This window comes from Balaenoptera ricei, chromosome 5 (genome assembly GCF_028023285.1).
Source record: "Balaenoptera ricei isolate mBalRic1 chromosome 5, mBalRic1.hap2, whole genome shotgun sequence".
NCBI lineage: Eukaryota > Metazoa > Chordata > Mammalia > Artiodactyla > Balaenopteridae > Balaenoptera > Balaenoptera ricei.
In genome coordinates this window covers 93,639,906-93,664,068 of record NC_082643.1, presented here as the reverse complement: position 1 = coordinate 93,664,068, position 24,163 = coordinate 93,639,906, and the positions used below count along the sequence as shown (strand labels likewise).

The following is a 24,163-nucleotide window of genomic DNA, read 5'->3' as shown; positions in this document are numbered from 1 at the left end:
AGCTTTAAGCTATCAATATATTGAAGTCTAGTTTATCCACTAAGTAGAAAAGGCCTTATTTTTCATTATTAAAGAAAGAAAAAAGAAAACTTCTATCCAATCCTTGCCATCCTTTCAACCCCTATCAACTTTCCGTGCAACACCTGCATCACAGCTCAGCTGAAAATGCTTGGCCACACCTAAGGAATGAAAACTCCAACCAGAGAGCCGATCCGACCTTGACCTGCCCCCCACCGTGCCCCAACACCACCACCACCACTCCAGGCACTAGACACTTGCCCTTGACTTTCAAGCAATATCAAATACATGGCTTCACAAGCATCTCCACACCCGTGGGCATGCTGGGGGCTCCCACCTTCCATCCCCTCATTGCCTCACCATTTCCTTCACTATCAGCTTTCTCATCCTTCTCAAATTGGCTCTGGATCCTCAGATCCTCCATCCCACCCACTATGCCCTAAAGGGGCCTCGGTTGCCCTCTTCTGGGTTCCTTTTTCTACTTGTGCACCCTGATATTAGACCGTTTACCATACTGTCCTGAGACGTATTCATGAATCTCTCTCCCCAAATACCGTAAGTTCCTGGAGAAGAAAGATGTTTTTAATCTATATTTTGTAGTGAACCGAAAGGTGTCTCCCAAAGCCATAGGTCCAAGTTCTCAGCCCTATACCTCTGAAAGTAACCTTGTTTGGAAACAGGGTCTTTGCAGATGTAACTAAGTCACAGATCTCTAGATGAGATCATCCTGGACTTCGGGTGGACCCTAAATTTAATGACTGGTGTCTTACAAGAGAAAGAAGAATATTTGAGAGACACACAAAGGGAAGGCCATGCGAAGACAGAGGCAGAGATTGGAATTGGGGTGCCCCAAGCCAAGTCATGTCAGAAGCTGAAAGAATCAAGGATTCTCCCCCAGAGCCTTTGGAGGGACCATGGCCCTGCTGAAACCCTTGACTTCAGACTTCTGACCTCCAGCACTGCGAGAGAAGAAATTTGTTGTTTAAGCCGTCAAATTTGTGGTAATTTACCATAGTCCTAGGAAACTAACACCTAGTCCAAACCTCAACATACTGCCCACGACCTTAGTTCAATAAAAAACCGTGTTGAACTAAGAAGGCAGATGAAGACAAGGGATGATGATGAGAAAGCATCTGAACTGCAGGGCAGGGATCTGGGACACGGACCCCTTGCCAGGCGTTCACCATGGGAACCTGGGCAAGTCACTTATCCACGGCGACCCTCTGATTTATTCCCTAATAAAATGAGGAAACTGGCCCAGAAGACCCTGCACCAGGTCTGATACACCTTGAACCAACTTCATCCGGAACATCAACTTTATATGATCCTTAAATAAATTATAATTTCTTCCCATTCACTGAATAAATTTTATTAATTTTACTTTTATCTAAAGAGCTTTCAGGTGGAAAAAAAAGGATTAAAATGGCATTTCAAAGGCACTTATATTTTAATCAGCTCAAAAAAATTCAGTGAAATAGTTTGATCATATGCTGAAAAGTGATTTTCTATAATATCAACTTTTTTCCCCCGAAGAATCAACAATTTAAAGTAGCTGCTTTAGTCCACTGTTGACAGTTCAGAAGAACTCGACCTAAACTTGAATCAGCTTAAGTGCCACTGATCCAGAACCCAAATGGATGATGACTAATTTCTTCAGAGTAACAAGGGAGTTGGGCAACACAAAGGTTTTCTCCACTTGACTCCAGCCTGTAATTATGGTCCCATACCCAAAATATCCACTTCAAAGAATCTGGCTAAGAAATAAATACAGCTGCTGCCGCTACCAAATGGTCGAGTGTTGGTAAAGGAAATCAAACAAAACAAAAACTCTTTTACCACTTTCGGGCCTCCATAAACAGAAACACACAATTTTCCTGTGTTAAATCTTTCCTAATTCAAACAAATGGAAATGAAGAACAAAGGTGTTGGTAATGAAATTTGTACTTGTCTTACCCATAAATCCAGCTTGGGTTAATTTGGGTTAAATTAAAAAACATATTTTTGGGTTAAATTAAAAACCACAGTTTAAGTTCTTTCACAGGTCATGCTGCTTCCCTTGCCTTCATGTTTTTATAGTGGCAGCCTTGATTCTTTTTTAGGGAACCAAACAAAACAACATAGAGGAAGACGGCGCCGAGGGACTCATATTTCAGTTCGACAAAATACCCATTAAAAACCCTTTCAAGCCTTCCCAAACCAATTCGTTGTTCAGAAAATAAAATCAACAGTCACTGGGGCCACGGGTTCAGCTAGAATTGGCAGAACCATGCTTGCAAAACTGGACCGTGAATCGTAACACAAACTGAGTAACGAGACCAAAAATTTTTCCTTCCAGGTGGAAACTCAATCTGAAAATCAAGTCCTTGAGTTGCAAGGCTCAGCAAACCCACAGTTTGCAAATCCGAAGTTCTCGGCTTTTAAAAAGATGAGCGCTCACACCCAAGAAAACGGAGCTTGAAGGTGCAAGATTTCATCTGAAATATATTTCTGGCCCTGAAAAACAACTCTATTTTAAAAGGTGCTCTTTAACTGTAATAAAACTAAGATAGCAAAAGCGAAGGAAACAGTCTGGGGGTTTGGGGATCACACACCGGGGCGTTCAAAGTCCTCGTGTTGCTTTAGTATCCTGCAAACTTGCTTCCAAGTAACTTAAGTTGGAAGAAGCTGAAGGACTGGCGCTTCTAACCTAGCACTGTGTTTTCCGGCAGCCCACGCACAGGATGAATGAGTTTTAACTCTGCGGACTGCGTGTTTATTTGCATCCTCACGTGGCACCGCGCAACTCAAAAGCGCCGCGCCCGGACCGCGCGGGGAACCCGAAAACTTTGCAAACTAGCGGAGCTCGGAGGCAGCTCGGGGACACATCTGCTCGCCTGCCGCAGAAACGCGCCCAGGCCGAGACCCTGGGGCTTGCCCAGCAGCTGCCCGCTGCTTCATTCACACAAAGGCACAGGGGTGCCGGCGGGACCCTTTTGCAAGTCGCGCGGAGAGAGAAGCGGCACGACAGAGAACGCCGGCAAGGAAGGAGGGAGGGGACCGGGCGCTTGGGCAGAGCGGCGCCCCGCGGGCTACTCACAGGGTGACCGTGCGGTTGGGCACCGTATCCGGGGGCAGGACCTGCGCGAGCTCCAGGCTGCTGCACACCACCTTGCCCTCTGCGGCGCCCGCCGCCCTGCCGGCCCCTCGGGGCCGCCCGTCGTGCTTGCAGCCCGGCGGCAGCGCCGCGGCCCCGCCGCCGCCTCCCAGCAGCGCGAGCAGAGCCAGCGGCAGCAACAGAGGCGGCGGCGCGCGGCCCCGCAGGCGCTCGGACGGCTCCATGCTGCGGGCTGGGCGGCGGGTCGGGGCCTGCCGGCCGAGCGGCGGAGCGCTGGCCTAGCGGGCCGCCCCGGCGCCCGGGCGGACGAGAGCGCAGCGCGGGCCCGGGGGCGCCCGGAGCCTTGTGGCGGCCGGAGGACGCGCCCTCCTCGGCGCCGACATGCTCCTTTGTCCGCTGCGGCCGCGCTCGGCCTCTGGGTGGCCGCCGGGTCACGGCCGCGCGGGTCCCTGCGCCGCTCTACGGCCGAGCGGGAGCGCCGCCTCCTCCTCCTCCTCCGCCTCCGCCTCCCCCGGCCACTGCCCGCGGCGGCTCCTCCCCGCCTGCCGCCGCCCCCGCCCCTTCTCCTCCTCCTCCTCCCCCCCTTCTCCTCTCCCTCCTCCCCCCTTCCTCCCCCCCTCCTCCCCCCTTCCTCCCCCCCTCCTCCCCCCTTCCTCCCGCCCCTCCTCCCCCCTTCCTCCCCCCCCTCCCCCCTCCTCCTTCCCTTCTTTCTCCTCCTCCTCTTTCTCCTCCCCCTTTTTCTCCTCCTCCTCCACCTCGTGGTCTCCTCTCCCCTCACCGCCCGCCGCCCGTGGCTCCGGGAAGGAGGTTGGCGCTCCCAGGCCAGCGCCGCCCGTCACGTGCCCACGACCCCACGCGTGCCCGGCTTCCGGGCAGGAGCTGTGGGCCCGCGGGAGTACGGTAACTCGTGGAGAGGGCGGAAGAAAGTTCTAGCCCAAACTCCAGCCACGGTGGCCACTGTCTGGCACGCTTCCCTCCTCCTCCTCCGTCGCCGCCCTCCAGACAAAGGCGCCCTGTGCGCCCCTGGGGGCCGCCCGTACCGCCCGGCGAGCCCCAGTCCCAGGCTTGGGATGAGGGAGGAGAGCAGGGCTGAATTTCTTTGGAGAAAGGCAAGGAGAGAGGCAGTGCCCCAAACCAACTATCTTCAAAGGACTCGCCTTCCCACCTCTCTCCCCACGCAGGGATCGCGAGCCTTCCCTTCGCACACCTTGGTCTCTTTTGTCCCGAATACAGGAGAGCTAGGGACAGGTTCCTCTCCCGGAAAGAGGACCCTCTAAAGCCGTTTCTGGCCTTCAGCAATTCCACTTATAACCCTTTCAAAGGATGCATCGGGGCCTCGCTGGACCGGCAGCCTTTGGAAAAAGAAATTTCCCTCTGGCATCCAAAGATACCTCAGATGTAACCAGTTAGAGCAATTGTGAGCAAACCAGCCAAGAAACCCCAGCTGAATCGATTATTCTAGGGAAGGCGGCCTGCCCCGCCCTAACATTTGCAAGACCAGGGTTCACGTACCCTATGTTTAAATATTTACAAGGAATATATCAAGCTTACAAATAAAATATATTCCATACTCCTATCTTGAAAAATATACCTTAATAACGACCTGGAAGGCCAGGCGTGTGCACAGAGCTCTTAGTTACGTTGGAGCTCCACCCCATACATGGCAAGGAGGAAAGAGCCAGACCCCAGCCCTCAGTCTACACATACTTCCATCACTTTTGCTTCCTGTGCCAGCTGCATTGATGAACAAGAGGGGCTTTCCGCACACGTGTGGACGCCCCAGCCCACTCAACCAAGCTCCTTGCACACCCTCAAACAGCCACCCCTTGGCAACCCCTCAGGCCTAGGAGTGCGTACACAGGTTGTGTGGTCCTCCCTTGGGAGGACAGTTCTGGGAAGAGGCCTGCTCAGGCCCTGGAAATAGCCTTGGGAATTTTCGATCAGTGAATTCCAGGGTCCTGGGCTCCTTGGACAAGGTCTAGAAATAGAAAGGGAACACACAGGCTCTTGGGGAACACATCCCTTGGCCCTGGAGATTTTTCACCCCTTGGGGAGGAGAGCTAGGATGGTGCCCTCTACAATGCAGAGCCAGCTCAGGGTTTTTCTTGCCTGAGTCTAAGGTCATTACTGCCTAAGGCCCCGACAGAGTCTATCTTAGGGACCAATTCCTAGGAATCTCTGTATGTCTAGAACTTCCTCAACAGTAAATAAATGGCCTTTAACACACACTATTGCATTAAGTTGAATAATGCTTCATTTGATCGACGTTTTTTGAAAATCAACGATGTGAGCCCATGTGTCCATTGCTAATAGTGCATTCTGTGTTAGAAATGTTCTAGATCTGTGCTGTCCAATATGGTGGCAGCAGGTGGCTATTTAACACTTGAAATGTAGCTAATGTAGGGTCAGAAGATAATTTTTCACCTTATTTAATTTTAATTAAATTAAAATTTAAATAGTCCAAGGTGTTTAGTGGCTACCCTGTTGAACAGTGCAGTTCTTGACACTGCACTGGACAGAAAAAGTGGGAGATCGTCATGACCACTAAGTAGCTTTAAATCTATAAATAAACTTAAGTGGTGAAATTAAATAAATTCTCTTGAATTTATTTAAAGAATTCTTATTCCCTAACAAAATCATCACCATCATCATCTGTTTTTTTTTTATAAAGATAAAAACTTCTGGGGGCTTCCCTGGTGGCGCAGTGGTTGAGACTCTGCCTGCCAATGCAGGGGACACGGGTTCGAGCCCTGGTCTGGGAAGATCCCACATGCCGCGGAGCAACTAGGCCCGTGAGCCACAACTACTGAGCCTGCGCGTCTGGACCCTGTGCTCCGCACCGGGAGAGGCCACGACAGTGTGAGGCCCGCGCACCGCGATGAAGAGTGGCCCCCTCTCGCCGCAACTGGAGAAAGCCCTCGCACAGAAACGAAGACCAAACACAGCCAAAAATAAATAAAATAAATTAAAAAAAAAATAAAAAACCTCTTACTATAGCAATATGGAAGTTTATTAGCCACATTTCTATTGTCATAGCTACAAATTGTCACGTGAACTCAGAATCTGTGAATATCTTCACATACTCTGTTTCAGCCTATAGTTGAAATAAATGTGCATGTCTGTTTTTATATTGGTTTACCATGAGTATTAACATCAGTTTGATACATATCCTCTTTTTACTTCACTGTAGTTGAGAAAGTTGTATAAAGTACAGGATTATAAGACAAAGAGATATCTCAAGAAGTATCATGAATCCAAGGAGAATTATGGAGGAAATGCTTTATTATATGGATAATTTCAACCATTCTTGCACAGAAATCACTAATTCTATCTTTGAAAATAAGAATCACTACAGATCGCAAAATAGTAGTACAGTATATTAAAGGGCTTTAGAAAGTATATCTTTCAACCCGGTAGTCCTTGGAATGCACACAACCCTGAGTTATCATCATTCTGTACCAGCATGTGTTCGTAAGGACATAGCAAATGGTCCTTTCCCCACTTACGAAGGTCTTTGAGGATGATACTGCTGAAACTTACCATCATTTACCCTCAGTCACACCAGAATCTTCCCTTTAATTAAGCTGCCCCAGCCCTGACAGCCTCTTGTCAGACAGGTCTATATACTGCTAATGCCCCCTCAGGCATCAAGAACATCATACCATTTGAAGTTACAGGACTTAATAGGTCCTTTCAAAGTTCTCACAGTGTTTTTGATTATCCCACTTGAGAACATCCTATAGGAACCCTTTGAGAAATCACTCATTAACCATATTCTTGTACATGTAGTCCTGTAAAGCTGTATTGCGTCAACTGTTGCTTTAAGGATTGTAGATGGACCACATTCCAAGGCTTCTAGGCTGCGAATCCTGTCTTGCTATGTTATGTAAGGCTTGTAGGAGATACCAGAGAAACACTCAAAGATGCTTTGTTTATCCTCCTACTATAGACTCCGTATTAACTATGTATACGTGTAAAAATATACAATTTATATATGTAATAAATACGTGGATGTATATACATATATACCACCCTATTTATTAACAATTTATTTTACATGCCTGTCTTCTTCCTTTTCTACCAGACTATGAGCTCCTAGAGAATTTTTCCCACCCCTTCTTAAATTACTCCCTCCCACCTTCAATCACTCCCTATTACATTAATCTAGAATCTAGACCAATCATCTAGACTGAACTATATAACAGGGCTTGTTCAAACCTGAAGATGGCTACCTGTTAAAATTTGTTTATAGTTTTATGTTGTTAGCCTCCCCCATTACAATACCAGCTCTATGATGCTTTGTCTTATTTGCTTTTTATGGCAGACTCCATTAGTAGCTGCCAAAGAGCCATCCCCAAACTTTTCCTCCCGTGGAGGCTGAAAAAGCTACATAATCATTTCCCCAGCCTCCCTGGCAACTACTGATGGCCATAATCTAGTTCTAGCCAGAAAGAATCAAAGGTTGTGCTGTAGGTTGTGCAATATGGTAGACACTAGACACGTGTTTAAATTTAAATTCAAATTAATTAAAATTAAATAAAACTAAAAATTCTATTCCTTAGTCACACTAGCCATAATTCAAGTGCTCACTAGCTATATGTGGCTGGTGGATACCATTTTGGGCAGCACAAGCTATGGAATAGTTCCAACATCACAGAAAGTTCTACTCTTCAATACCAATCTGAGGGGAAGTCTGCTGAGAATCTTCAGGATAGAAATTCTGTGTGTGATAAAAAGAGACAAGAGAAGATCCCTCTCGCCACCCTCATCCTTCTTGCTTTGGAAATGGTATTGTGAGGACATGATACATGGAACTGAAGCAGGTCTTTTGAGACCACAAGGCAAAAAGCATAAAGGAAAACTCCAAAATCATAGGAAGAAATGGAAAGAACCCCCCCCAAAAAAAAAATTGGGTCCCTGAGGTCATAGTTGAGCTGCCAGTCAAGCCTCTGGACTTATTTTTATTGGTTATGAATATTCTCTGGTTTAAGCCACTGTTGTTATGGTTTCCTAGTGCCTACAACAGTGCCTGACACATAGAGGAAGTCCAAAGTATTTGTTGATTCTTGAAGTTTAAATCTTACTCATTTTTATGTTCCAAACATCTAACACAGTTCTTCATATATATTAGCTGGTGAGTATTGAGAAGATTGACTAATGTTCAGTCTTCTAAACAAATGGAAATGTGTAATGTCATGATTAAACTGACAGCAGGAAAGAACAGCAACTTTTAGCACTTGAAATGTCTCAGTGACACCTCTATAAACCCTGTTAATAAACAGACATTCTCTGTTTATTTTTGCATCATTTAATGTTAATCTATTAATTGTGACAGCTGTAGTTTATATTTTTAGTCATTACACGGCATGTGCCAGAATGCGTGCTTGGTCCTTACCCAAGACCCAGACAGAAACAGCAATAGTGGCTCAAATAACACCCTAGCCTCTTTAGACAGCATTGGCTCCTGTTCTGGCTTACTAGTTACTAGAAATAGTGACCTTCGGCAAGTCACTAAATCTCATCCTTCAAAATGAGAGTTTGAACTGGAACCAGCTTTAAAATGCTCTGATTTTATCCTGCTGAACCATGAATTCTATTTTGTTTGTCTGCTGCAGCCAGACTATTATTGGAATGTGTCCCTGTGACAGTTAAATGCTCTTTTTAGATGACCAAATATCTTTCTGAAATGGTATATTCTCTACCCACTGCAGTGTAATTACCATCAGTTGTAAATATAAAGAAGAAATATGAGGCAAAAATTGACCAGCAGTGCCACGTGGGGAATTACCTTGATGTGATAGGAGTCTCCAAGTACACGACCAGGCAGGTTAGCACAGAGGTGGTGGAACAGGAAGGCTCACAGTGCAAATTAAGATGCTCAATTCACACAGTTTATTATATCCATTTAAAACACACAGGAAGAGTGAGAAGCAGGGAAAGAGTTGGGGTAGGTTAACCCACAAGGGTTAGAATGCAAACAAATGAAAGATCTATCACCTGAACATACACAATGTGCCTGTGAAATCTGAGTTAGTCCATCTGTCTGTCTCTCTTTCTTCCGACTCAGACACATCAAACTTCCCCACTGCTGGTGTGGTTACAAGGACCAGAGCAGAAGTTTAAGCAAGGTGACGCAACAGATTTAAGATATCTGGGGCCAACATCTCACTTGCTCTGTCAGGGATGCAGGGGCAATTGTGCCTGGTCACAATTACAACCTGCCCGATAAGCAGCTGCGGACTTTATTTGTGCTTCCTGGACAGAGGGTACTTGGGGCCAGACTTGATGTTACCAATGAAGAGATGTTTTCAACCCAGTAAATACTGAGTGCCTCATATGCCTTATGCGTCTTTAGTGAATTATAAATACTTATCCTTCCATCCTTTTCTAAATAAGTGATTTTCTCTTTTGTCCATCATTTTATCTGTTCACCTCACATGTACTCTACTTTCTTTCTCTACGTCTACCACGTCTCACAGGTTATTTGCTTCTCTACTTAGTGTCATCAATTCTCCTTCCTTTTTTCCTATTATTTTTATATCAGAATTAAATATTTTAAAATAATATAGAAAATACAGGACATAACAGAGGAAATGACAGACTTTGGGGAAACTTAGAAATAGAGTCCACACCAGAGATGTAGATAGCTTCGCCAAGTAGCAGTATTTCCTGAGTATTTATCTCCCAAATATAATGAATATAACCTGTCTTGTTATACCAGGTATCTGTGTTATTATAAATTTTACTCCTATGTGCCAATATAATGATTAAAATCTATCAGCCAACTAGTAATTATTAATGATAGGCATAGTAGCAAATATGCCAATCATGAAATTTCCATCTAAAATTTTTTTTTAAATTGTAGATTTCTTCCTCCTTTGTGTCAGTTAACATATTAAAATCCATTTGTTGAGCTGAACAGAATGAGAAAGTATATTTGAAATTATGCATTTCTCAACAAAGAAATTGCTACTTTGAACCAACTTCTGAATCTGCATGTTGATAACGCATTGAATATCTTGTTAGTTGGATTTCTGTTATATATTTTTAAACACATTCCTATGTCACTTAGAAGCCTCAAACATTATTAAGTTATAAACAGTTTGGTTATATAAACTCAGTCAAACTTTAAAATTTTAATTTAGATATATTAATTATTTTACTCATTACACTACATGTATTTTGGGTAAGAGAACTATTTTAGTTTATATGTCAATAAATCAAAACTCATGTACATGTTTTATAACTATAGAATGCTAAAATACAGAGGATAGTGCTAAAGTATAGAGGAAAAAGCACTGATTTTTTTAAGTCAGGAGATTCGGATTAATATGTTAATCCAAATTATTTTTTATTAATTTGGATTAATAAAGATTGATTATTTTAATTAATTTTAAATAAATTGATTTAATTATTTAAATTTAAAATAATTTTTATTAATCCAAATTAATTAATTCTTTATCTTCGGCAAGTTACTTAACTTCTTGGTGCCTAGTTTTCTTCATTTGTTATAAAGTTTAATTTAAATTTAATTTAAAATTTAATTTAAATTATTATAATTACATTGAAAGTTCCTAGCACATGACTTGCACTTAATAGGTGCCTGTTGAAGGTTAGTTGAACCTGAATCTAGCCCATTGCCTCATATTCCAGATGAAGAAGCTGGAACCTAAGGGGGTTAAATGAATCTGTCTAAGGTCATACCCTTGGTTCATGTGAAAGCCTGAACCAGAGAGCTAGGAAAACTTTGCAGGTGTAATTGGTTTCCCTTATAAACCTATAACCAGACTTTCTTATAAACCTGGTCATGAGTTATGATGTAAGCAAATCACTTGCTAAATATATCTGTTTCCCTACCTGTAAAATGAGAAACTAATAATTGCCCCCTACATTCTAGTATTATTAGAAAGGTAAAGAAGCGATGTGTGGAAGAAACCACTGGGAAAAACTTTCTATGTAATTATAACATATCATTATAAACATTATAAGCTACAAAAGCATTTCATCTTTAATAACACTACATTACAATTATATATATACAATTATAATTATATTATAATTATAATATATATAATTATATATATAATTATATATATATATATATATCTCAGCTCCTTTCCTCTCTAGATCTCTAAATTCCTCCAAAATAAGTGCCATGAATATTCTTAGACAATGCTTCTACTAGGAAGACAAAATGGAGAACTGAGGTAATCATAACAGAAAGTTTAGGAGAAAGCAAGCCCATGTTCTCCATCCTACCTGACTTTTACAGTTCTATTTGTCCAGGTAATTACCTCAGTCATCCTCATTCCTTTGCAAGTGAATAACCATCACGATACATACATATGAAGTCCAGTTCATTATAACCAAGATGCTTCTTTAGGTACATTCCATGAAGGGAAAGCTTTTGTCTTGTTTATTACTGTATACCAGCACCTTGAACAGTGCCTGGCGTGCAATAGCCACTCCATAAATATTTTTTGAATGAATAAATGAATGAATAATAGATGAATGAATGAAAGAATAGATAATATTGATATTTCTCCATTCATTAATTTGTCTTTTCATGACTGCCAAATAACCGTAACCTATTTGCTATATGGTAACTAAAGTGAAACTTATATTTACAGACTCAACTCTTAGCTCAATTGACTGTGCATTGAAATTTCTCATACTTGCACTTACCCCTTAAAACTATTTGAATATTTGATGCTATCACTGCTGGGTTATAAGTGGTAAAACCCCAACAGACTCCAAAGTCTTTCCCCATCAGGAAACTTACTCATCTATATGAAGCCTGTTTGGCTATAAAAGCTCTATATATTAAATTCTAAATTCACTTAACTTCTCTAATCTTCATTATATAAAACTCAGTCCCTTCCGATGGGAATATGTAATAAAAACAGCCTCTCTGGCAACTAATAATGCAAGATATAGAGTCTTAAGGGGAGAGGGAGATTCTATCCAGTGCAGTGTCTCACCTTACTTGAGCCTCTCAGGGTTACTCATTACACAGTTGGCTAAGAATATTTTCCGCTTTTATTTCTTTTTTGTGTGTGTGTATTCGCCCCCCTTCTCTGCTCCTTGCAGCAGAACTCTGAAAGGAGGAAGTCGAGAGTCAGGCATTCATGGATCCTTCACCAAAACACCATGCAATTCTATCAAAACTATTCCTATATTAGTCAAAACTATTTCGGGTGAAAGTGACAGAAACACAATTCCAACTAGTTTATACGCAAAAAGAAATATATTCGTTTATGTAGATAGAAAGTTGCTTCAGGCATAGCTGGATCCAGAAGCTGAAACGATGTCCCCAGGTTTCTCTCTCCATCTCTTAGCCCTTTGTTGGCTTTGTTCTCTATCAAGAATTACTCACTCTGTAATTGGAGAGCCACTGGCAGCTTCACCTTTACGTCATCCTCACATTGTAAAATCCCAGCAAAAAAATAAAAACAACAACAAAACAAAAACAATAATTGCCCCTTGCAGCATTCCCAGTGAGGGATGTGATTGGCCTATCCTGCATCACGCATCCCTGAAGAAGGGGTGGAGGCAAAGAAGTCCTCTGACCGGCCTGGCCTGGATTGAAAATACACCCCCTGGAACAGGTGTTAAGATCAGCTGAGCTCTCCAAGTACATTCTTGATGGTAGGAAAAACCCTGTCCACTATGCTATCTTTACCCCTAATAGTACAATCCTCCCTCAGTATCTGAGGGGAATTGGTTCTAGGACCCTCACCCCATACCCAAATCTGCAGGTGCTCAAGTTCCTTATGTGAAACAGTGTAATGTTTGCATATAACCTGCACATATCCTTCTGTATACTTTAAATGATCTCTAGATTACTTATAACACCTAGTACAGTGTGAATGCTATGTAAATACTTGTAAATACAATGTAAATCGTATGAAAAAAGTTGCCAGTACTTGGCAAATTCAAGCTTTGCCTTTTGGAACTTTCTGGAATTTTTTTTTCTAATAATTTTGATCCACTCCTGGTTGAATCTGTGGATGTGGAAACCGTGGTAATGGAGTGCTGACTGTATATTACATAGACAAAATGATAGGAAGGAAAAGTCACAAAATGTTAATCATAGTTATCTCTAGGATGGTAGGCTTACACGTGCATTTTAAGGTCTTCTTTATATTTTTATGTTTTTATTTTACATTATTATAATGTACATGCATTATAATTTTAAAATTAAGTATTTTTAAAAAAATTTATTTCCTTTATCAAATAAATGAATGAATATTATCACTGAGCCTACTGTGTGCAAAGCACTCTTCTGAATGCTAAGGACAAATTAAATAAATAAAATAGGCTTAGTCACTACCTTTGAAACTGAGAGTAATCATCAGTTATAGCCATTAAATTATAACTTGCTAAATAAACAATAAACTGCCTTCACTGATCAAGCTCGTTTTGTTTCTACAAAAACTTGCATATCTTCCAAGCATCAAGTAGCCTAAACAATGAGATGATTGCCTAAGTTGTTTTTTTCAGAAACTTGGAGTCAACTGTGTCCAGTACAAGCTCCCAAGCTTGTTGAGATTGCTCAGGACCCTCCAACTGGGCATGCATGAGTATCTGCTCTGTGACCTTTTGACATCAGTGGATCCAAAACTCCACCCTCAGAATGTGCTAAGGCCGCCATTTTCCAAACATGCAGCCCCTGGGGAAGCAGGTGGCTTAGTTGTGCCTGTGCAGAATGATGATAAGCTCTGTCTCTTCTTAACTCTAATCACCTTTCCCCTCTTCCGCACACCTCAGCTTTATCCCACAAATACCCCAAGACCCTTGTGTTTGGGGAGGTAGATTTGAGATGCATTCGCTGTCTCCTCCTTTGGTTGCCTCGTGAATAAAACCTTGCTCTGCTGCAAACCTTGTTCTTTCAGTGTTTGGCTTGGTGCATTGGGCAAAAGAACCTTTGGAAAAACCTTCGGAAAAACCTTCAAGGTATTTGTTGTCAGATGGGGAGGACAAATACACACTCATTTAATTACTAGTGTAAAGGTCCTTAAATTCCTTCAGCAAAGGATAATTACTACTTAAAAGTTACCAGGTATTATTACTGCTTATCACCAAATTCCTCTCTTCTGTAACAGACATCAAAGGTTTAAATATAATCTAAAATTTAAAAAAATTATATTTATATGCATATATATAAATCATATAGGTGTATATATGTGTGTGTACACATATATATCACAAGACACAAAGCTTGAATTGATAAATTTTATCTCATAAAATTATAAATTCTTCCTGAATAAATACCATTAAAAAAAATCAAAAGTCAAGTTGCTAAAAACTTTGCAACATAAATGGTAGAGGAATAATTTCTTTATTATATTAAAAAATTTACAAATCAGTAAGAAAACCTTCAACTACTTAAGAAAAACAGGTGAAATATATGCATAGCTAGCTCACAGAAAGAAAAACAAAAGATGTACAACAAGGAAGGATGTTCAGCCTCACAAAAAATTAAAGAAATGCAAGCAAACAAACCAACCCACCAACAAAAATTGAAATACTAAATTTCACCCATCAAAATGAAAAAAATAAAGTAGATAATATGTGGTGACTTCCAGGTGTAGAGACGTCAACATTTTCCTACATGGTTGAAGGCAATACAAATTGATACAACTTTTTTTTTTTTTTTCCTCTTTCCTCCCAGCTTATTGAGATATAACTAACACATAATATTGTATAAGTTTAAGGGGTCAACATGTTGATTTGATAAATTTATAAATTGCAAAATGATTATTACCATAGTAATTAGTGACTACCTCTGCCTTAATCATCATGTAGTTACCATTTCTTCTTTGTGGCAAGAACGTTAAAGATTTATTCTCTTAGTCATATTCAAGTATATGATACATTATTATTAGCTAATAATATAGTGATACAACCTTTTTGGTGCATTTTTTTTGTAATGGCAAAAAACTGGAAATAACACGTCTATTAGCAAGTTGAATAAAACAGTGGGTTCAATACATTATAGTAAACTACAAATGGGGGACCCTTCACCTCAAGTGAAGACTTGAGGGAAAATAAGAGGATCTCTGTGTGCTGATCTGTGATATCTCCTAGTTAAGTGAAAAGAGAGATATCATTGATCCCCATTTCTATAAATAGTGTGTATATGCGTGTATGTGTATTTGTACTGTATATACATGGGATATTTCTAGAAGGATATAAAGAAACAGTTAATAATGGATACCTTACCTCTGAGAGGGGGATTGGTGGTGAGGAGACTTACATTTCATTGTGTACTTTTTTTCATTATTTGATTTTTTAAAAATCTCTACATGTATTTACTCTTTAATAAAAAGGCAAAATGATTTTAAAGATTGAGAGCAAAAATTGTAAATATACTTTTCAATTTTTTTGACTTCAGTAGACAGCAAATCATCAGAGTATGTCCTATTTGTTCCAGGAAGAGTCTCCTGAAGGAATCCTCTTAATTTTGTAAGTGTAAAAAATATGATTATGTAAGTGTAAAAACTATAAAGCAAGCAGGTACCCATTGCCCTAAGGGAGGCCTTTTTCTTTTGTAATGTGTTGGCCAAAAGGGCTCTTTTTAATATCCCTTCAAATGTAGATCAGGTCACTGGCGAAGGGTGAGTAAGTCTGCATAGGAACAAAGGAGATTCCTGGGTACGGAGGGATGAAGGCTCTGAAGACCAGCACCCTCTGAGGCTCAAAGGCTTTCTATCTCTGAAGGACAGTTAAGTAATATTTTAGCTCAACTCAGAGGACAGAGACCTGCGTGTTGAAGGCTCCTGCAGCTGGAAAGAAAATGGAACATTTGGAAAAATATAGAAGACCAATATGGCAAGGACTCAAATTGAAGGGAAGAGAGCCATCCAATGAGACTGGTTAGATAGGTAAGGAAAGGTAAGATCTGGCAGGGGCTGTGGCTTTGTTCATTGAGAATGTTGTTTTTCACCTTAATAACAGTTGGAAGCCACTGAAGGTTTTAAAACAGAGGGAAGACACCATATATGTTGGAGTTTTATATGCTTCTTTTGGCTCCTACACCTCGGAGGATGGGGGACTGCCGAAGAATAGATTCTGGGAAATAATTAGGTGTCTATAGCCAGAGATGAGAGATTATTCCGGTAGCTTAAGCCAGGATGGTGGGAATGGAGATGAAGAAAAGTGGGTATATATGATTGACATCGTATTTAAGAAACCACAAGACTCATTTTTGTGGTTGTTTGGTTGGGGACATGAGGGAGAGGGGGGATGTCAAAGATGCCTCCCAGGTTTTGGTTTGCCTGAGTGCATGAGGATGCCCTTCACCAAGACAAGAAACCCTGGAGGAAGAGCGGTTTTCCTGGGAGCTTCATGAGTGCTGTTGGGACATGTTGAGACTGAGGTTTGTTTTAATCATTCAAGTGGTGCTGTTGAATGTGCACTATTATAATCTGGAGTTTTCAGCAAGGGCTGGAGACTAATTTTTTTTATTTTTGGCCGCACTGAGCAGCTTGTGGGATCTTGGTTCCCTGACCAGGGATTGAACCTGTGCCCTCAGCAGTGAAAGCGTGGAGTCCTAACCACTGGACCACCAGGGAATTCCCACTAATTTTTTTTTTTTTTCAGTCAGAGCCTATAAATTTTATTTGAGGAATGGATGAGGATGAGATTTCCTAAATAGAAAAGTCAGAGTGAGAAAAGAACAGGGATTAGCAGACATCTGTCCTAAAGAAAGTCAACTTTTAAATGTTGGGAGAGGAAGAGGCAGCAGTGGAGAAGGAATAAGAAAAGGAGTTGACAGCAGAGCAACAAGAGGAAGTGGTGGCTACTGAAAAAACAATGCACAACCTAAAAGTTGAGAACTATGTTTTATTTAGGGCATTACTGAGAACTATAGCCCGGGAAGGCGGCCTCTCAGATAGCTCTGAGGGACTGTTCCAAAGAGGTAAGGGGGCAGTCAGGATATATAGGTGTTTTTGCTGGGAAAACAAATATGCAGTCAAACACCAAAAGAGTACTGGTAATCATAAAAGACACCTCAAGTTAACGATTTTAGTGCTTTTCTATGTATGGGAAGAATGCAAGAGTCTGGGCTCATTGAAATTGTTCCTTTGATATATAGCTTAACTATCGAGGGCCAGTATCCTGTTTTTCCACTGTCCTGAATTCCCCTCAGGGTGCATCATATGGGGCGGCTGCAGTGGCTGAAAGCTTGATGGCTGCAACATCCTTCGTTTACTGAAGCGTCAGGCATTTCAAAAACTAATAATGTAATAATAAGTGGCGATAAATCCAAACGATCATTGAATTTTTGTTCTACTAAGTTAATGAGATCACTTAGTGACAAATAAGATTTGAAGAAAACTTTATCAAGAACAAGATCTACTATTTTAAATGAACCCTTCTTAAATTGCCTTCTGGAACACCAAAGGGGCTGAACACCCATTTAAACACCAAAGGAAAAAAAAAAAAAAACCACTAAAAGCACAAAATCACCTGTCCTACCTACCACACCCAGCAACACTCTATCCTCCACCCCTGGCTCCACCACTGAGCTAACAGAATCCTTTACCACTGGTGGCACAACTTTTTATGAAATTGCTCTGAGTTTTACTAATAAGTATGGAAATTCCAGCTGACTCCTCTTCAGCTATTGCAGGAATCAAGAGAATGATTATTTTCTATTCTTTGTGTCTCTACTCAGTTTTTAGGAGACAGAGCTAAAAATTCCATGCCAGATGGTGCTTCTAAGGATTCTGTTGTCATCAAGTCATAATGGAAGACTATTTTATCAGTCAATCATTGAGTCAGGGCCATCTTTTTGCCAGTTTATGTCTTTTAAAGATAAATATGTAGTCTAGTCCTTTACAAAGTCTCCAGCAAAATCTTGCCCTTTGGGTAAAAATAGGTAAAAATATTAAGGCTGACTTCCAAAGCGAGTTTTTCTTTCTCTTCAGCACTATAGAGCAGAGGTCAGCAAACTTTTTCTGTAAGGACCGGATGGTAAATATTTTAGCCTGTGCCAGCTCTATAGTCTCTGTTACAACTACTATAGTGAAAGTAATGATAAATAATACATAAATTAAAGAGCACTGTATTCCAGTTAAACTCTATTTATGGACACTGAAATTGGAATTTCATGTAATTTTCATGTGTCATGAAATGTTATTCTTTTTTTTCCCCATCCATTTAAAAATGCAAAAACCATCTTAGCTTGTGGGCACCATAAAACTAGATGGTGAGCTGACCTCTGTTTTAGACGAGGACCGTCACAGCAGGTCTTGACCTGAATCATCACCACCTCCTTCCCTCTCCACAATAATTAATTTAGAAAATTCAATTCCAGTTGTTGAAAATGAAAATCTTAAACCCTGGGGACAAAAAAAACTCTGGCAAATATTGTACTCCAGTTCTTCCAACATTCTTATTGAAGGCAATTTTCATAGTCTGTAACATCCGGGGATGGCCATTTGCTTGGGGTTGATAAGACATAATGGTGACAGCTCAGATAAGGCTCCCAACTACAAATTCTCACCACTCAAACTGAGGTTGAATCAGAACTATTGTCAGTAAGGATGGTGTCTGTCAATCCATGTGTTGCAAAAACTAGCTGATTGTTGCAGCAGATGTTTGAAATGTAATTATAAGCACTTAGAGCCATTTTGGAAGGAAGTCTAACCCAAGAAGTTCTTTTGGTATCAGCCTGCAAAATCAACATGAATTCTTGAAATGCATTTTAAATGCTTCTGGAGCCCTTAGCCTGAAGGGACCTTGGGCCACTATAATGTCAAGTAGGCTAGAATGTGGTTCACCTCTTTTTACAGTCTTTTTATGATCTGTACTTGTTCCAGGCTACCTGACATAAATTTAAGCAATGAGATCATGCAAATTTCTTCTGAACATTTGTACCCAAGATGATCTGATGACCCCCATTCAGAAAATCAATATTATTTCTCCATAAAATTCATCCTTTATGTAAAATAACTTATACTGATGAGTTGGGATCAAGTCTTTATTTCCTATTCTTACTCTTTACCTACTTTGAGGTATAGACCAAAATGGGATCTTCTACAAAAGTAATTCTGTAATAGGATCAGTCAAAAGATATAAACCTTCAGAGGCCCTCAGACTTTGATGACAAGGGCACAATAAAAATGTGTAATTTCCAGGCTTTCTAAGAAAAATTCTCAAAATCGAACCATGGACTAATAGGTAGACTCCTGAAGCTAAGGAAAACTCCTTGGCTGACAATATGCTAAGGAACTGCTTCCCAAGAAAACTTTTCCTCAACATAATTCCCCTTGCTCAACCTCCTTTGGAGACAGAAACTCTTTAGGGAATTTAAGGCATAACAACTGCTAGCACCTGAAGCTGAAAAGGCTACTTGGAAACTGGATGGATTTTTATCCATTCAAATGAGCTTTAGAGACATCAACTTGGTCTCGTTCCATCCCTCACCTGAACTTTAGCCCACAGCCTCTGTAAGATTGCACAGCATGGCAAAGGAAATCTTAAAGGTCTCCTGCAGAAATCGTGATGAGATTGCATCAGCCCTCATATTGAGCAGGTAATCTCAACTTGCGCCATCCACCAGAAACGATCTTGGTAAACGTGTAAAGGAGGGGCAAGGATGGGAACCAGCCCCCTCTAGCAAGTTTCTCTGTTGGTAAATGGATTGTATTTAATTCTCAAAGTTTCATGGCTAGGAATATATTCTAAACCATAGTCTGCATATTTTCAGGGTGGCTAGAAGTTTTCCCCTGCAAACAGGCCACTGCCACCACTGTAGCCAAGATCACCACTTGGACAGTCTCCTTGTTCCTCTCTAGCAACAGAGACACTCAATTCACTGGCAAGGTTATTCAGGATATTAAACAAGTAATTCCACTCTCACAAAAACTGCACTCTCCTTATCATTCTCAATTCTCTGGAAAAATAGGATGAGCCAACTAGTCAAACTAACCAAATTCCCTGAGGAACTCATATTGCCTTGGCTCTAAGTGTTGCCTTTAGCTCTGATAATCATTTGTTCTTTTCCATCGGGCATTTGTGAAATAATTACAGCAGGCTGAGGAAGATCCCTTACCCATCCTGGACCTTGGGAGACTCTAATCTGATTCATTCCAACATACAGTTGACCCTTGAACAACACAGGTTTGAACTGCGAGGGTCCACTCATACATGAAACAGATTTTTCAATAAATACCTACTACAGTACTACACAGTCTAAGGCTGGTTGAATCCATATATGTGAACTGGTGATAGGAAGGGCCAACTGTAAAGTTATATGGGGATTTTTGACTTCGCAAAGGTTTGGTGCCCCTAACCCCTGCATTGTTCAAGGGTCAACTGTACTTAAAACTGCCAAGGTCATATTAAATAACATTCATAGTTATTCGATACATTCAGGTCAGTTCTGTCTTTCCCCCAGACATCCCACTGCAGCCCTTACATGACTTTCAGGTTGGAGACCTAGTCGTCTGGAAAAGATAGCCCTGAAAGATTGATTCTGAATCCAGGTGGAAGGGGCCCACCTTTGTTCTCCTAATTATCAATACTGCTGCATCTTTCAATCTGGTTCTAGCTGCACTAACTGTGGAGAATTAAGGGATGAGTCCTGTGTTCCAACCTGGAAGAAAATGTCAAAGGGCGAGCAGCACTCTCTTTAAGTGGCAGAGGAAATTATTGAGAAATCTCCAAGAACAAGACCAAAGTCTCTGAGATATGACTGTGTTTGTCCATCAGGTATTCTTCCTGAGTTGACAATTTGGGGTAAGCTGAGTTTGGATTTTATTACAAGTAAAAATGGTTTCCTTACACAAGAACAGAGTTGGTGACCCCTTACATGGAGCTTTTTTTTTTTTTTTTTCCCTTCTTTTAAGGAAAGTCAAGACCAGGCATCCAATCAGTAAGGAAAAGTCAGTGGTTTAGAATCATGCTCTGACTATTAGGGAGACTGAGAGGTTGTACAAGATAAATACAGAACAGACGGTCAGGTAATTGGGAAGCTACGGTCTATTAACAGGGGGAAGATTGTCAAGCTAAAAGCTGAGTGAGTCAGGCAAGGCAATTGAAAGGGGGCTGCTGTGGTTGACGTTCACAGTAACCAGTATCTTCCTTCACTGGAGGCTGTAGAGTGAGTTGGTTCAGGAATCGGTAAGAGTCCCACTTCAGGAGTTAGTTCTCTCATGATTTAAGAGACTGAATCCTCCAGGTGAATTGGATTCTAAACTGAAATGCTAACAACCTAAGGAAAGCTTGGAATTTTCTCCCTTCAAGGGTAGGTGGAATATACATTGCATGAGTCTTGAGTAAAGGTGAACACTAGCCGTATTGATATGATCACTAAAGGAAGTGACCCCAGAAATTTTTTTTCAGATATTCCCACTCATTTCTGATACAGCAAAATGATTTAGCACCTCTCAGATGTCTCTGTAAATCGTCATCTGCTGATACCAGAAATTCAGTGTAGAAATGTGGGCTTAACGTTAACAAGCAGGAGCACTGAACTCTAAGTCTTAAACTGTGACTCTGAGGGAGAATGTTTGATAGTGTTAATATCCATGACATCTCAGAAATGCTGCATAACACAGAGGAAGAAAAAAAAAACCATTTGTGGCTCCTGAATACCAGGAGCAAGCTTTATATGGAAAGAATTAGATGAAAGATCCAACCTTTTATTACAGTTGATGATGCATCTCCATTAACCATCTGAACTTTGAGCAAGTACGGATGCAGAGACTGGAAGTTCTCTGTCAATACTGGATGTTCTGCACAATTGGCAAGAAACCTCTGATGAAGGATATTGAAAATTAAATAGGGCCACACTTTTGGAGACACAAGAAAGAAGCTTGGCAGAACTCCAAAATGAAGAAGAAAGACACCTAATGAATCATATTCAGTCTCTTTACTGGCATCTTAACCACAAACCTGGTAGACTAAACACTATCTGGACTACATTATATGAAAACAGATACATATAGAGGGAGATTATCTATCTCTCATTATATAGCTTATCTACTATCTGTGGCTTATTTAAAGACAAATTTTCTAATTTGAAGATGAAAGTTGAGAACAGAAATAACCAATTCTTACCCACAGCGAGGATACTGAGGAATTAAAATGCTTACTCTCTTCACTCCCCACAGCTGTTTACTTTAGTATGGCTTTACTATTCCACTGCCTTCATTGGTATGACTTTCAAAAGACCCATCCATTCTTCAGTGGAAACTCTCAACAGACAGTTTGCACCCTAAGATTCTTTCAATGTCTTGCCTCAAAAATCCTTGCCTTGCTGGTTTCAACAATCCTGGACTGTTGTATCTTACTCCTTACACAATTCTCATCAAACCCTCATGCAGGGAAAGACCTAAAGAACTAAACTTCCAATTCCCAATTCTCGATTAATTCTGACTTTATCCCCCTACTGAGACATTACCAAAACTTTGCAGAGGCTTGTTCTTCATTAATATGGTAAACAATATACTTAGCTTTGTCTTACCCACAAGTCGTATTTGGGGATATTTGAGAAACCAGCATTCAACTAGTTCTTTTTTTAGTTATTTTGCATAGAGTAAAATCACACTTGTGGGTTTCAAGAACATTTGTAAATAACCAATTTGTGCTGGCCTCTTTAAACAATATATTATAACTTCTCCCTACACACTTAAAAGGCAGCTTCCAACAGAAACAGCTGGATTGTTGTAATCTTGAGAAATATATAATGAATGGTTTCAGTAACCTTGATATAGGATCTTTCAGGAATATATGGCAGACAGTATATTTATTATTTTTGTTGGCACACCATGACCAGGGTTGACTTCTTTCTTGCCCTGATGTTCATTTATTCCATGGACTCTCTCTTTTTCCTGACCCTCTGAAGATTCACTGTTGGGTGAATGACTGAGATCACCTGAGGCCATATGACGTAAACTGCTATGACAGTTCCTGAACTCTTTTCCTAATGGAGTTTGAATAGCATGTTCTCTTAAAGTGGCCCTTGTTTTGACAGAAAATGTAGTAAACATTATTGTGCCTACAAGCAGAGAATTAGTATAAATATCTGAATTTGAGCAGAATTACAGGTCTGCAGATATCAAGGAGTATATCGTTCCTATGTGCTGGTATCCTATTGGTATATTTTCCCTGCCTCTGTGTTAACAACCACTTTCAGTATTTGTGGCTGAAATGATACGATGTCTGCAATTTGTTTCAAATGGTCTAGTGGGGATTGGGGGTTCAGGGTTTATAAATGAAACAAAATTAGCCTTGACGATGGTAATTTTGAAGCTGGGTGATGAATATGGGGAATTTCAGTGTACCATTCACTCTACTTTTGTATATATTCGAAAATGTTTATAATATAAAGTAGACAAAACTCTACCTGCCATTTGAAAGCTGTTCCTAACAGTTGTACTATTTAGGAATTGTCTTAGTTTGTTCAAAAGGTCAAATCTGGTACAATCAAGAGACACTACCTAAGGGATTTATTGGGATTTGAGAACAATGCTGAGGCTCTAGGGAGAAAAAGAAAAAGCAAAAACATTATAGGGCTGTTGAATTTTTTTGTTAAATTAAAATTCTGAATAGAGGAGTACACCTCAGAGAGTCCCAGCTTTTTATCTTGTCACCCAGTGTTAAGTGAAGGACCAGATTTGAGTCATTTTTTTGGCATGAGATGGGAACCCTCAGAGGTTCAACTGAAAGAATGTTGCACAATGGTTTACCCTAGAACAGAGGTCGCAGACTTTTTCTATAAAGGTGCAGACAGTAAATACTTTCTGCTTTGCAGGGCCATGTGGTTTCTGTCACAACTGCTCAACTCTGCCATCGTAGTGCAAAAATAGTCATAAACAATGTGTAAACAAATGGACATGGCTGAATTTGGCCTGTGGGATGTAGTTTGCCAACCCCTGGATCAGTATATTAACTCGGGAATTAGACAGATCTGAGTTTGTATCCTTATTTTTCTACTTGTTAACTGTGTGACCTTAGGCAAATCACTTAACCATTGAACTCTACTTTTCTCACCTATAAAATGGGATATTATAGTATTTGCTTCATATGACTGCT

General features: G+C 40.8%; 1 protein-coding gene across 3 annotated transcripts in view; it reads right to left on the bottom strand.

Moving 5' to 3' along the window:
• ADGRA3 (adhesion G protein-coupled receptor A3) overlaps positions 1–3,404 on the bottom strand; it is a 124,659-nt gene extending 121,255 nt beyond the window's left edge. For 2 of the 3 annotated variants that reach the window (XR_009503333.1, XM_059923258.1), the window contains exon 1: positions 3,095–3,358. Coding sequence is in view for 2 of the 3 variants with exons in the window: in XM_059923258.1 (XP_059779241.1) it covers positions 3,095–3,336 (242 nt within the window). In the remaining variant the exon portion in view is untranslated. Of the gene's footprint in view, positions 1–3,094 lie in introns of all 3 variants that reach the window. The other variant, XM_059923259.1, reaches the window with a different exon arrangement.
• Positions 3,405–24,163: the final 20,759 nt, after the last annotated feature.